General features: G+C 59.4%; 1 protein-coding gene across 1 annotated transcript; it reads left to right on the top strand.

Moving 5' to 3' along the window:
* The first annotated feature begins 253 nt into the window (after positions 1 to 253).
* Positions 254 to 11,809, top strand: LOC128803022 (basic proline-rich protein-like). The gene is made up of 6 exons (XM_053969597.1): positions 254 to 257; positions 549 to 759; positions 4,638 to 4,689; positions 5,814 to 5,886; positions 6,232 to 6,245; positions 11,597 to 11,809. Exons 1-6 carry the CDS (start codon positions 254 to 256, stop codon positions 11,807 to 11,809), a joined length of 567 nt encoding a protein of 188 aa, XP_053825572.1.
* The last annotated feature ends 372 nt before the right edge of the window (positions 11,810 to 12,181 follow it).

Here is a 12,181-nt window from a genome sequence, read left to right on the forward strand (position 1 = left end):
GCGTAGCGTGGGGAGACGGCGAGAAAGGGCAGGGGCCGGCCGAGATCTCGCGAGAGCGTCCATTCAAACGCACAGCGCTCTCGCGAGACTTGGAGTGGGCGGGCGTGAAGGTGGGGGGGGGAGGAGCGAGATCTCGCGAGACCGCCGTTCTACTCGATGCGAGGTCTCGCGACATTTGGTGTGGCGGGAGGGCGGGAAGGAGGAGGGCGCGGAGGGGGGGGGGGAGAAAGGAAGGAGATCTCGCGAGATCGCAATGCGTCTGAATTGGGGGGTCTCGCGAGATCTGAGGGGGGGCGGGAAAGGCGGGAGGAGCTGAGGGGGTGGGAGGAGGAGGAGGAGGAGGAGGGCGGCGCGCGAGATCTCGCGAGAGCGCCCATTGGCGGAGCGCTGCGCTCTCGCGAGATCCGGCCGGGCGCGCGCGCGGCCGCCGCCATTTGCCGGCGTCTTCCCCCTCAGCGGCGCGGACTCCATTTCCCGTGAGCCCTGAGGGAGAGGGGGGCGGAGGGCCCGGGGGGGGCCCCCGGGGGGTGGGGGTTTGGGGGGTGCAGGGAGGGGGGGGGTCTCGGTGAGGGGGGGAGGGGGGCACCCGGCCGCCATTTGGCGGCGGAGGCGGAGCGGCAGCGGAGGCGCCTCCCCGGGGCACCCCCTCCCCTCAGGGCCCGTCCCGCGCCGTCCTTCCGCCTCTTCCTCCTCCTCCTCCTCGTCCTCCTCCTCCGCTGCCCCCCCCCGTGAGGCGGCGGGACCGGCCGGGAGCGATCGGTAACGGGGGGAGGGGGCGGCGGGGTCGGGTGAGGGCTGAGGGACCCCCGGTGTGGGGTGAGGGACCCCCGGTGAGGGGTGAGGGACCCCCGGTGTGGGGTGAGGGACCCCCGGTGTGGGGAGTGAGGGACCCCCGGTGTGAGGGGTGAGGGACCCCCGGTGTGGGGAGTGAGGGACCCCCGGTGTGAGGGGTGAGGGACCCCCGGTGAGGGGTGAGCGACCCCCGGTGTGAGGTGAGGGACCCCCGGTGTGAGGGGTGAGGGACCCCCGGTGAGGGACCCCCAGTGAGGGGTGAGGGACCCCCGGTGTGGGGAGTGAGGGACCCCCGGTGTGAGGGGTGAGAGACCCCCGGTGTGGGGGTGAGGGACCCCCGGTGTGGGGTGAGGGACCCCCAGTGTGGGGTGAGGGACCCCCGGTGTGAGGTGAGAGACCCCCAGTGAGGGGTGAGGGGTGAGGGACCCCCGGTTGTGAGGGGTGAGGGACCCCCGGTGAGGGACCCCCGGTGTGAGGGGTGAGGGACCCCCGGTTGTGAGGGGTGAGGGACCCCCGGTGTGGGGAGTGAGGGACCCCCGGTGTGAGGGGTGAGGGACCCCCGGTGTGGGGAGTGAGGGACCCCCGGTGTGAGGGGTGAGGGACCCCCGGTGAGGGGTGAGCGACCCCCGGTGTGAGGTGAGGGACCCCCGGTGTGAGGGGTGAGGGACCCCCGGTGAGGGACCCCCCAGTGAGGGGTGAGGGACCCCCGGTGTGGGGAGTGAGGGACCCCCGGTTGTGAGGGGTGAGAGACCCCCGGTGTGGGGTGAGGGACCCCCGGTGTGGGGTGAGGGACCCCCAGTGTGGGGTGAGGGACCCCCGGTGTGAGGTGAGAGACCCCCAGTGAGGGGTGAGGGGTGAGGGACCCCCGGTGTGAGGGGTGAGGGACCCCCGGTGAGGGACCCCCGGTGTGAGGGGTGAGGGACCCCCGGTGAGGGACCCCCGGTGTGAGGGGTGAGGGACCCCCGGTGTGAGGGGGTGAGGGGTGAGGGACCCCCGGTGAGGGACCCCCGGTGTGAGGGGTGAGGGACCCCCGGTGTGAGGGGTGAGGGACCCCCGGTGAGGGACCCCCGGTGTGAGGGGTGAGGGACCCCCGGGTGTGAGGGGTGAGGGACCCCCAGTAAGGGGTGAGGGACCCCCGGTGTGAGGGGTGAGAGACCCCCGGTGTGGGGTGAGGGACCCCCAGTGTGGGGTGAGGGACCCCCGGTGTGGGGTGAGGGACCCCCGGTGTGGGGTGAGGGGTGAGGGACCCCCGGTGTGGGGTGAGGGGGTGAGGGACCCCCGGTGTGAGGGGTGAGGGACCCCCGGTGTGGGGTGAGGGACCCCCGGTGTGGGGTGAGGGGTGAGGGACCCCCCGGTGTGGGGTTTAATGTTGGGTCAGGGGCTGTGACTGGTTTGGGGTCTCTGGTTTGGGGTTTGGGATCTCTGGTTTGGGTTTGGGGTCCCTGGTTTGGGGTTTGGGGTCTCTGGTTTGGGGTTTGGGGTCTCTGGTTTGGGGTCTCTGGTTTGGGGTTTGGGGTCCCTGGTTTGGGGTTTGGGGTCTCTGGTTTGGGGTTTGGGGTCTCTGGTTTGGGGTCTCTGGTTTGGGGTTTGGGGTCTCTGGTTTGGGGTTTGGGGTCCCTGGTTTGGGGTTTGGGGTCTCTGGTTTGGGTTTGGGGTCTCTGGTTTGGGGTCTCTGGTTTGGGGTTTGGGGTCCCTGGTTTGGGGTCTGTGGTTTGGGGTTGGGGTCTCTGGTTTGGGGTCTCTGGTTTGGGTTTGGGGTCCCTGGTTTGGGGTTTGGGGTCTCTGGTTTGGGGTTTGGGGTCTCTGGTTTGGGGTCTCTGGTTTGGTTTGGGGTCTCTGGTTTGGGGTCTCTGGTTTGGGGTTTGGGGTCTCTGGTTTGGGGTTTGGGGTCTCTGGTTTGGGGTTTGGGGTCCCTGGTTTGGGGTCTCTGGTTTGGGGTCTCTGGTTTGGGTTTGGGGTCTCTGGTTTGGGGTCTCTGGTTTGGGGTCTCTGGTTTGGGGTCTCTGGTTTGGGGTTTGGAGTCTCTGGTTTGGGGTTTGGGATCTCTGGTTTGGGGTTTGGGGTCTCTGGTTTGGGGTCTCTGGTTTGGGGTTTGGGGTCTCTGGTTTGGGGTTTGGGGTCTCTGGTTTGGGGTCTCTGGTTTGGGGTTTGGGGTCTCTGGTTTGGGGTTTGGGGTCTCTGGTTTGGGGTCTCTGGTTTGGGGTCTCTGGTTTGGGGTTTGGGGTCTCTGGTTTGGGGTTGGGGTCTCTGGTTTGGGGTCTCTGGTTTGGGGTCTCTGGTTTGGGGTTTGGGGTCTCTGGTTTGGGGTCTCTGGTTTGGGGTCTCTGGTTTGGGTTTGGGCTCTCTGGTTTGGGGTCTCTGGTTTGGGGTCTGGGGTCTCTGGTTTGGGTTTGGGCTCTCTGGTTTGGGGTCTCTGGTTTGGGGTCTCTGGTTTGGGTTTGGGCTCTCTGGTTTGGGGTCTCTGGTTTGGGGTCTGGGGTCTCTGGTTTGGGGTCCTCTGGTTTGGGGTTTGGGGTCTCTGGTTTGGAGTCTCTGGTTTGGGGTTGGGGTCTCTGGTTTGGGGTTTGGGGTCTCTGGTTTGGGGTTTGGGGTCTCTGGTTTGGGGTCTCTGGTTTGGGGTCTCTGGTTTGGGGTTTGGGGTCTCTGGTTTGGGTTTGGGGTCTCTGGTTTGGGGTCTCTGGTTTGGGGTCTCTGGTTTGAGGTTGGGGTCTCTGGTTTGGGGTCTCTGGTTTGGGGTCTCTGGTTTGGGGTCTCTGGTTTGGGGTTTGGGGTCTCTGGTTTGGGGTCTCTGGTTTGAGGTTGGGGTCTCTGGTTTGGGGTCTCTGGTTTGGGGTTTTGGGGTCTCTGGTTTGGGGTTTGGGGTCTCTGGTTTGGGGTCTCTGGTTTGGGGTCCCTGGTTTGGGATTTGGGTCCCAGTTTGGGATTTGGGTCCCAGTTTGGGGTTTTTGGGTCCCAGTTTGGGATTTGGGGGTCCCAGTTTGGGATTTGGGGGGTCCCAGTTGGGGTTTGGGGTCCCAGTTTGGGGTTTGGGTCCCAGTTTGGGATTTGGGGGTCCCAGTTTGGGATTTGGGGTCCCTGTGTGGGACAGGTGAGCCCAGGTGAGCCTGAATCTCAGTTCTCCCCTCCCCCACAAAGGTCAGAGAGCACCTGAGGGGGGGGAGGGGCAGGTGAGCCCCAGGTGAGCTCAGGTACCCCCAGGTGAGCTCAGGTACCCCCAGGTGTGCCCCAGGTACCCCCAGGTGAGCTCAGGTACCCCCAGGTGAGCTCAGGTACCCCCAGGTGAGCCCCAGGTGAGCTCAGGTACCCCCAGGTGTGCCCAGGTACCCCCAGGTGTGCCCCAGGTACCCCCAGGTGAGCTCAGGTACCCCCAGGTGTGCCCCAGGTGAGCTCAGGTACCCCCAAGTGAGCTCAGGTACCCCCAGGTGTGCCCTCAGGTGCTCTCAGCTGCCCCCAGGTGAGCTCAGGTACCCCCCAAGTGAGCTCAGGTACCCCCAGGTGTGCCCCAGGTACCCCCAAGTGAGCTCAGGTACCCCCAGGTGTGCCCTCAGGTGCTCTCAGCTGCCCCCAGGTGAGCTCAGGTACCCCCAGGTGTGCCCCAGGTGAGCTCAGGTACCCCCAGGTGAGCTCAGGTACCCCCAGGTGTGCCCCAGGTACCCCCAGGTGAGCTCAGGTACCCCCAGGTGTGCCCCAGGTACCCCCAGGTGCCCTCAGGTACCCCCCAGGTGTGCTCAGGTGGGCTTAGAACCCCCCCCGGTGCTCTCAGCTGCCCCCAGGTGTGCCCCAGGTGCTCTCAGCGTGCCCAGGTGTGTTCCCCATCCCTGACTCACCTGTTCTGCTCTCCCCAGGTGCTCTCAGCTGCCCCCAGGTGCTCTCAGGTGTGCCCAGGACCCCCCCCAGGTACGTGCCCCACCCCTGCCCCCCCCAGGCACCCCCAGGTGTGCTCAGACCCCCCCAGGTGTGCTTAGAACCCCCCAGGTGTGTCCCAGGTGTGTCTTAGGTCTCTCAGGTATTTCAGGTGTGTCTCACCTGTCCCTCACCTGTCCTCAGGTGTGTCTCACCTGTCCCTCCCCTGTCCCTCCCCTGTCCTCAGGTGTGTCTCACCTGTCCCTCACCTGTCCCTCACCTGTCCCCAGGTGTGTCTCACCTGTCCCTCCCCTGTCCCCAGGTGTGTCTCACCTGTCCCTCACCTGTCCCCAGGTGTGTCTCACCTGTCCCTCCCCTGTCCCCAGGTGTGTCTCACCTGTCCCTCACCTGTCCCCAGGTGTGCCTCACCTGTCCCTCCCCTGTCCCCAGGTGTGTCTCACCTGTCCCTTACCCATCCCCAGGTGTGTCTCACCTGTCCCTCCCCTGTCCCCAGGTGTGTCTCACCTGTCCCTCCCCTGTCCCCAGGTGTGTCTCCCCTGTCCCTCCCCTGTCCCCAGGTGTGTCTCACCTGTCCCTCACCTGTCCCTCACCTGTCCCCAGGTGTGTCTCACCTGTCCCTCACCTGTCCCCAGGTGTGTCTCACGTGTCCCTCCCCTGTCCCCAGGTGTGTCTCACCTGTCCCTCACCTGTCCCCAGGTGTGTCTCACCTGTCCCTCACCTGTCCCTCCCCTGTCCCCAGGTGTGTCTCACTTATCCCTCACCTGTCCCCAGGTGTGTCTCACCTGTCCCTCAGCTGTCCCCAGGTGTGTCTCACCTGTCCCTCACCTGTCCCTCCCCTGTCCCCAGGTGTGTCTCACCTGTCCCTCACCTGTCCCCAGGTGTGTCTCACCTGTCCCTCACCTGTCCCCAGGTGTGTCTCACTTGTCCCTCACCTGTCCCCTCCCCTGTCCCCAGCTGTGTCTCCCCTGTCCCTCCCCTGTCCCCAGGTGTGCCTCACCTGTCCCTCCCCTGTCCCTCCCCTGTCCCCAGGTGTGTCTCACCTGTCCCTCACCTGTCCCCAGGTGTGTCTCACCTGTCCCTCCCCTGTCCCCAGGTGTGTCTCACCTGTCCCTCACCTGTCCCCAGGTGTGTCTCACCTGTCCCTCACCTGTCCCCAGGACGCCCCCCCCGGCCTCACCGGCACCGTGGAAGTGGAGTGTGAGGAGGAGGAGGAGGGCCCCGCGCACACAGGTGAGGCACGCGCAGGTGAGGGGTGGGGCAGGTGAGACCTGCACAGGTGAGGGGCGGGGCAGGTGAGACCTGCACAGGTGAGGGGTGGGACGGGTGAGGGGCAGGACAGGTAAGGGGTGGGACAGGTGAAGGACAGACTCAGGTGAGGGTGGGGAGCTCAGGTCTCACCTGTCCCAGGTATGTTTCAGGTTAGGTCTCAGGTGTGTCTCACCTGTGCAAGTGCTGTGGCAGAGGTGAGGCTGGGGGGGCTCAGGTGAGGTTAGGGATGCTCAGGTGAGTCTCACCTGTGCCAGGTGAGGTCCCAGGTGTGTCAGGTGAGGTCTCAGGTGTGTCTCACCTGTGCAGGTGCCGCGGCGCAGGTGAGGCTGGAGGGGCTCAGGTGAGGTTGGGGATGGTCAGGTGAGGCTGGGGGGGCTCAGGTGAGGTTAGGGATGCTCAGGGTGAGTGTCACCTGTGCCAGGTGAGGTCTCAGGTGTGTCTCACCTGTGCAGGTGACGCGGCGCAGGTGAGGCTGGGGATGCTCAGGTGAGGTTAGGGGTTCCCAGGTGAAGTGTCAGGCGTGTCAGGTGAGGTCCCAGGTGTGTCAGGTGAGGTCTCAGGTGTGTCAGGTGTGTCTCACCTGTGCAGGTGCCGCGGCGCAGGTGAGGCTGGGGGGGCTCAGGTGATGCTGGGGGGTTCCCAGGTGAGGTCTCAGGTGTGTCAGGTGTGTCTCACCTGTGCAGGTGCCGCGGCGCAGGTGAGGCTGGGCCGCCCCGGGAGCGCGCCCCCCCCAGCATGAGGCGCCCCCTACCCAGCAGCCCCTGCGGCCGGGGGGGGGGGGGCGGCCCCGGGGCCCCCCCGCCCCACCCCCCACCCACCGCTGCACCCCCAGGTGAAGTGGGGGAGGGGCGGGGGAGGGGGGACCCCCGAAACGGCCCGAAAATCCCCCCCAAAAACGGCCCCAAAACCCCCAAAAACGACCCCAAAAATGGCTGAAAAATGGCCCCAAAAATGGCCCAAAATCCCCAAAAAATCCCCCCAAAAACGGCCCCAAAAACGGCCCCAAAATCCCCAGAACGGCCCCAAAAATGGCTCAAAAATGGCCCCAAAATCCCCAAAAATGACCCCCAAAACGGCCCCAAAAATCCCCCCAAAAACGGCCCCCAAAATCCCCCCAAAACGGCCCCAAAAATGGCTGAAAAATGGCCCCAAAAATGGCTCAAAAATCACCAATAAATGGCCCCGAAATCCCAAAAAATGGCCCCAAAATCCCCAAAAATGGCCCCAAAAATCCCCCCCCAGAACGGCCCCAAAATCCCCAAAAACGGCCCCAAAAATGGCTCAAAAATCACCAAAAAACGGCCGCAAAATCCCCAAAAATGACCCCAAAATCCCCCAAAAATGGCCCCAAAAATGGCCCCAAAATGCCCCCAAAAATGGCCCCCAAAATCCTCAAAAATGGCCCCAAAAATCCCCCCCAAAATGGCCCAAAATCCCCAAAAACGGCCCCCAAAAATCCCCCCCAGAACGGCCCCAAAATCCCCAAAAACGGCCCCAAAAATGGCTCAAAAATGGCCCCAAAAATGGCCCCAAAATCCCCCCCAAAAACAGCCCCAAAAATGGGTCAAAAATGGCCCCAAAAATGGCCCCAAAATCCCCCATAATGACCCCAAAAATGGCTCAAAAATGGCCCAGACTCCCCAAAAACGGCCCCAAAATCCCCAAAAATGAGCCCAAAAATGGCTCCAAAAATGGCCCAAAAATCCCCCAGAATGGCTCAAAATCACCAAAAACGGCCCCAAAATCACCAAAAACGGCCCCAAAATCCCCAAAAATGGCCCAAAATCCCCCCAAAAATGGCCCCATAATTCCCTCACAAATGGCCCTAAAATCCCCCAAAATTGCCAAAAAATGACTCCAAAATCCCCCAAAAATGGCCCCAAAATGGCCCCAAAATCTCCAAAAATCCCCCCAGAAATGGCCTAAAAATCACCGACAATAGTCCCAAAATCCGCAAAATGGCCCCAAAAATGACCCCAAAATCACCAAAACCCCCCAAAAATGGCTTAAAAAACTGCCAAAAAGTGGCCCCAAAAATCCCCAAAAAAGGCCCCAAAAGTGGCCCAAAAATCACCAAAAAAACCAGTTCCAAAATGCCCCAAAATGGCTCAAAATCCCCAAAACTCCCCCAAAAATGGCTCAGAAATCGCCAAAATTGGACCCAAAATCTCCCCCAGGAATGGCCCCAAAATTCCCCCCACAGATGGCCCTAAAATCCCCAAAAATCACCAAAAAATGATCCCAAAATCCCCCCAAATGGCCCCAAAATCCCCCAAAATGGCCCCAAAATTCCCAAAAATGGCCCCAAAATCCCCCCAAATGGCCCCAAAATCCCCCAAAATGGCCCCAAAATCCCCCAAAATGATCCCAAAATCCCCCAAAATGGCCCCAAAATCCCCCAAAATGGCCCCAAAATCCCCCAAAATGATCCCAAAATCCCCCCAAATGGCCCCTAAATCCCCCAAAATCCCCCCAAAATGGCCCCAAAATCCCCCAAAAATGGCCCCAGAGTCCCCCAGAATTGCCCCAAAATCCCCCAAAATGGCCCCAAAATCCCCCAAAATGATCCCAAAATTTCAGATGTTTTCCCTAAAACCCCAAATTTCTTTCTGAAATCCTCCCAAAATTCCCCAGAAATCTCCCCAAAATCTCCTAAAATCACCCTAAAATCCCCACAAAACCCCTCAAAATCCCCTAAAATCTCCTAAAATCCCCCCCAAACCGCCCCAAAATCCCAAATTTTCCCCTAAAAAACCCAAATTTTCCCAAAATCCCCTGAATTTCCCCCAAATCTCCAGGTGCCCTCGGGCAGGATGACGATTTCCAGCCCTGGGATCCCCAAACCCCCGAAAATGCTCCTAAAATTCTGTCAAATTCCTGGAAAATCCCCCCAAAATCCCAAATTTTCCCTTAAAAATCCAAGTTTCCCCAATTTCCCCTGAATTTTCCCAAAATCCTCTGATTTTGCCCCAAATTCCCCCTTCCCAGGTGCCCTCGGGCAGGATGAGCGGCTTCTCTCCAATCCCCCCAAAAACCCCAAATCATGCCCTAAAAACCCGAAATTTTCTCCTAAAAAACCCCAAATTTTCTCCTAAAGACCCCCAAATTTTTCTGCTAAAAACCCCAAATCTTTTTCTAAAAACCCAAATTTCCCTGAATTTTCCCAAAACCGCCTGATTTTGCCCCAAATCTGGAGGTGCCCCGTGTCCCTGTGTCCCCAAACCCCCCCTGAAACCCCCTAAAATCCTCCCAAAAATCCTAAATTTCCCCCTAAATACCCCAAATTTTTTTCCTAAAAACCCCAAATTTTCTCCTAAAAACCCCAAATCTTTTTCTAAAAAACCCAAATTTCCCTGAATTTTCCCAAAACCCCCTGATTTTGCCCCCAAATCTCCCCTCCCCAGGTTGCCCTTGGGCAGGATGACCAGCTCCAGCCCCGTGTCCCTGTGTCCCTACATCCCCCAAAATCCCCCCAAAAGCCCCAAATCTCCCCCTATAAACCCCAAATTTCCCCCTATAAACCCCAAATTTTCCCCTAAAAACCCCAAATTTTCTCCTAAAACCCCCAGATTTTCCCAAAACCCCCTGATTTTGCCCCAAATCTGCCCTCCCCCAGGTGCCCTCGGGGCAGGACGAGCGGCTCCAGCCCCGTGTCCCTGTGTCCCAAAATCCCCCCCAAAAACCCCAAATCTCCCCCTATAAACCCCAAATCTCCCCCTAAAAACCCCAAATTTCCCCCTATAAACCCCAAATTTTCCCCTAAAAACCCCAAATTTCCCCCAGATTTTCCCAAAACCGCCTGATTTTGCCCCCAAATCTCCCCTCCCTAATTGCTCTCAGGCAGGATGACCGGCTCCAGCCCTGTGTCCCTGTGTCCCAAAATCCCCCCCAAAAACCCCAAATTTCCCCCTATAAACCCCAAATTTTCTCCTAAAACCCCCAAATTTTCCCATAAAAACCCCAATTTTTTTCCTAGGAACCCCAAATTTCCGTGAATTTTCCCAAAATCTCCTGATTTTGCCCCCAAATCTGCCCTCCCCAGGTGCCCTCGGGCAGGATGACCGGCTCCAGCCCCGTGTCCCTGTGTCCCCAAAATCCCCGCAAAACCCCAAATTTACTCTTAAAAACCCCAAATTTTCTGCTAAAAACCCCAAATTTCCTCCTAAAAACCCCAGGTTTTCTCCTAAAACCCCCAGATTTTCCCAAAATCTCCTGATTTTGCCCCAAATCTCCCCTCCCCAGGTGCCCTCGGGCAGGATGAGCGGCTCCAGCCCCGTGTCCCTGTGTCCCTGAAAACCCCCCTGGAACCCCCTAAAATCCCCCCCTATAAACCCCAAATTTCCCCCTAAAAACCCCAAATTTTCCCCTATAAACCCCAAATTTCCCCCTAAAACCCCCAAAATTTCCGTGAATTTTCCCAAAACCCCCTGATTTTGCCCCAGATCTGCCCTCCCCAGGTGCCCTCGGGCAGGATGAGCGGCTCCAGCCCCGTGTCCCTGTGTCCCTAAATCCCCCCAAATCCCCCCCAAAACCCCCAAATTTCCCCCATAAACCCCCAAATTTCCCCCTATAAACCCCAAATTTTCTCCTAAAAATCCCAAATTTTCCCAAAATCTCCTGATTTTGCCCCAAATCTCCCCTTTCCGGGTGCCCTGGGGCAGGATGAGTGGCTCCAGCCCCGTGTCCCTGTGTCACTGAAATCCCCCAAAACCCCCCAAAATCTCCCCAAAATCCCCCCCAAAACCCCCAAATTTCCCCCTAAAAACCCCAAATTTTCCCCTAAAAACCCCAATTTTTTTCCTAGGAACCCCAAATTTCCATGAATTTTCCCAAAACCGCCTGATTTTGCCCCAAATCTCCCCTCCCCAGGTGCCCTCGGGCAGGATGAGCGGCTCCAGCCCCATGTCCCTGTGTCCCTAAATCCCCCAAAATCCCCCCAAAAACCCCAAATTTCCCCCTATAAACCCCAAAATTTCTGCTAAAAACCCCAAATTTCCTCCTAAAAACCCCAGATTTTTTTCCTAAAACCCCCAGATTTTCCCAAAACCCCCTGATTTTGCCCCAAATCTCCCCTCCCCAGGTGCCCTCGGGCAGGATGAGCGGCTCCAGCCCCGTGTCCCTGTGTCCCCAAACCCCCCTGAAACCCCCCAAAATCCGCCCCAAAAACCCCAAATTTCCCCCTATAAACCCCAAAATTTCTGCTAAAAACCCCAAATTTTCTCCTAAAAATCCCAAATTTTCCCAAAATCTCCTGATTTTCCCCCAAATTCCCCCTCTCCAGGTGCTCTCAGGCAGGATGAGCGGCTCCAGCCCTGTGTCCCTGTGTCACTGAAACCCCCCCAAACCCCCTAAAATCCCCCCAAAATCCCCCCTATAAACCCCCAAATTTCCCCCTAAAAACCCCAAATTTTCCCCTAAAAACCCCAAATTTCCCCCAGATTTTCCCAAAAACCGCCTGATTTTGCCCCAAATCTGCCCTCCCCAGGTGCCCTCGGGCAGGATGACCGGCTCCAGCCCCGTGTCCCTGTGTCACTGAAACCCCCCAAATCCCCCCCAAAAACCCCAAATCTCCCCCTAAAACCCCCAAATTTCCACCCATAAACCCCAAATTTTCTCCTAAAAATCCCAAATTTTCCCAAAACCGCCTGATTTTGCCCCAAATCTCCCCCAGGTGCCCTCGGGCAGGATGACCGGCTCCAGCCCCGTGTCCCCGGCCTCGTCCTCGGGGGGCTCCCCCGGCAGCCCCTCCCCCCCCCGGGCCCCCCCGGCCGGCCCCGCCCCCCGAGGGCCCCCCCGAGGGCCCCCCCGGCCCCCCCGAGCCCCCCTGGCTGTGGGAGCGGAGCCCGGCCGAGATCGCCGAGCAGGCCAAGCACGTAAGGGTTAAACCTTACTGGTTTGTACTGGTTTGTACTGGGAATGGGCTGGGAACGGGCTGGGATTGGTTATACTGGGCTATACTGGGTTATACTGGGTTATACTGGGTTATACTGGGCTATACTGGGCTATACTGGGTTATACTGGGAGCGGAGCCCGGCCGAGATCGCCGAGCAGGCCAAGCACGTAAGGGTTAAACCTTACTGGGTATACTGGTTTGTACTGGTTTGTACTGGGAATGGGCTGGGAACGGGCTGGGATTGGTTATACTGGGCTATACTGGGTTATACTGGGTTATACTGGGTTATACTGGGTTATACTGGGTTATACTGGGCTATACTGGGCTATACTGGGCTATACTGGGTTATACTGGGCTATACTG

This window comes from Vidua macroura, unplaced genomic scaffold, assembly GCF_024509145.1.
Source record: "Vidua macroura isolate BioBank_ID:100142 unplaced genomic scaffold, ASM2450914v1 whyUn_scaffold_260, whole genome shotgun sequence".
Taxonomy (NCBI): Eukaryota; Metazoa; Chordata; class Aves; order Passeriformes; family Viduidae; genus Vidua; species Vidua macroura.

Bases quoted from the DNA above. Each gene is read 5' to 3' on its own strand.
- LOC128803022 (XM_053969597.1), top strand. The intron at 760-4,637 runs GTAACGGGGGGA...TGCTCTCCCCAG, and splicing joins GGACCGGCCGGGAGCGATCG to GTGCTCTCAGCTGCCCCCAG. The intron at 4,690-5,813 runs GTACGTGCCCCA...ACCTGTCCCCAG, and splicing joins GTGCCCAGGACCCCCCCCAG to GACGCCCCCCCCGGCCTCAC.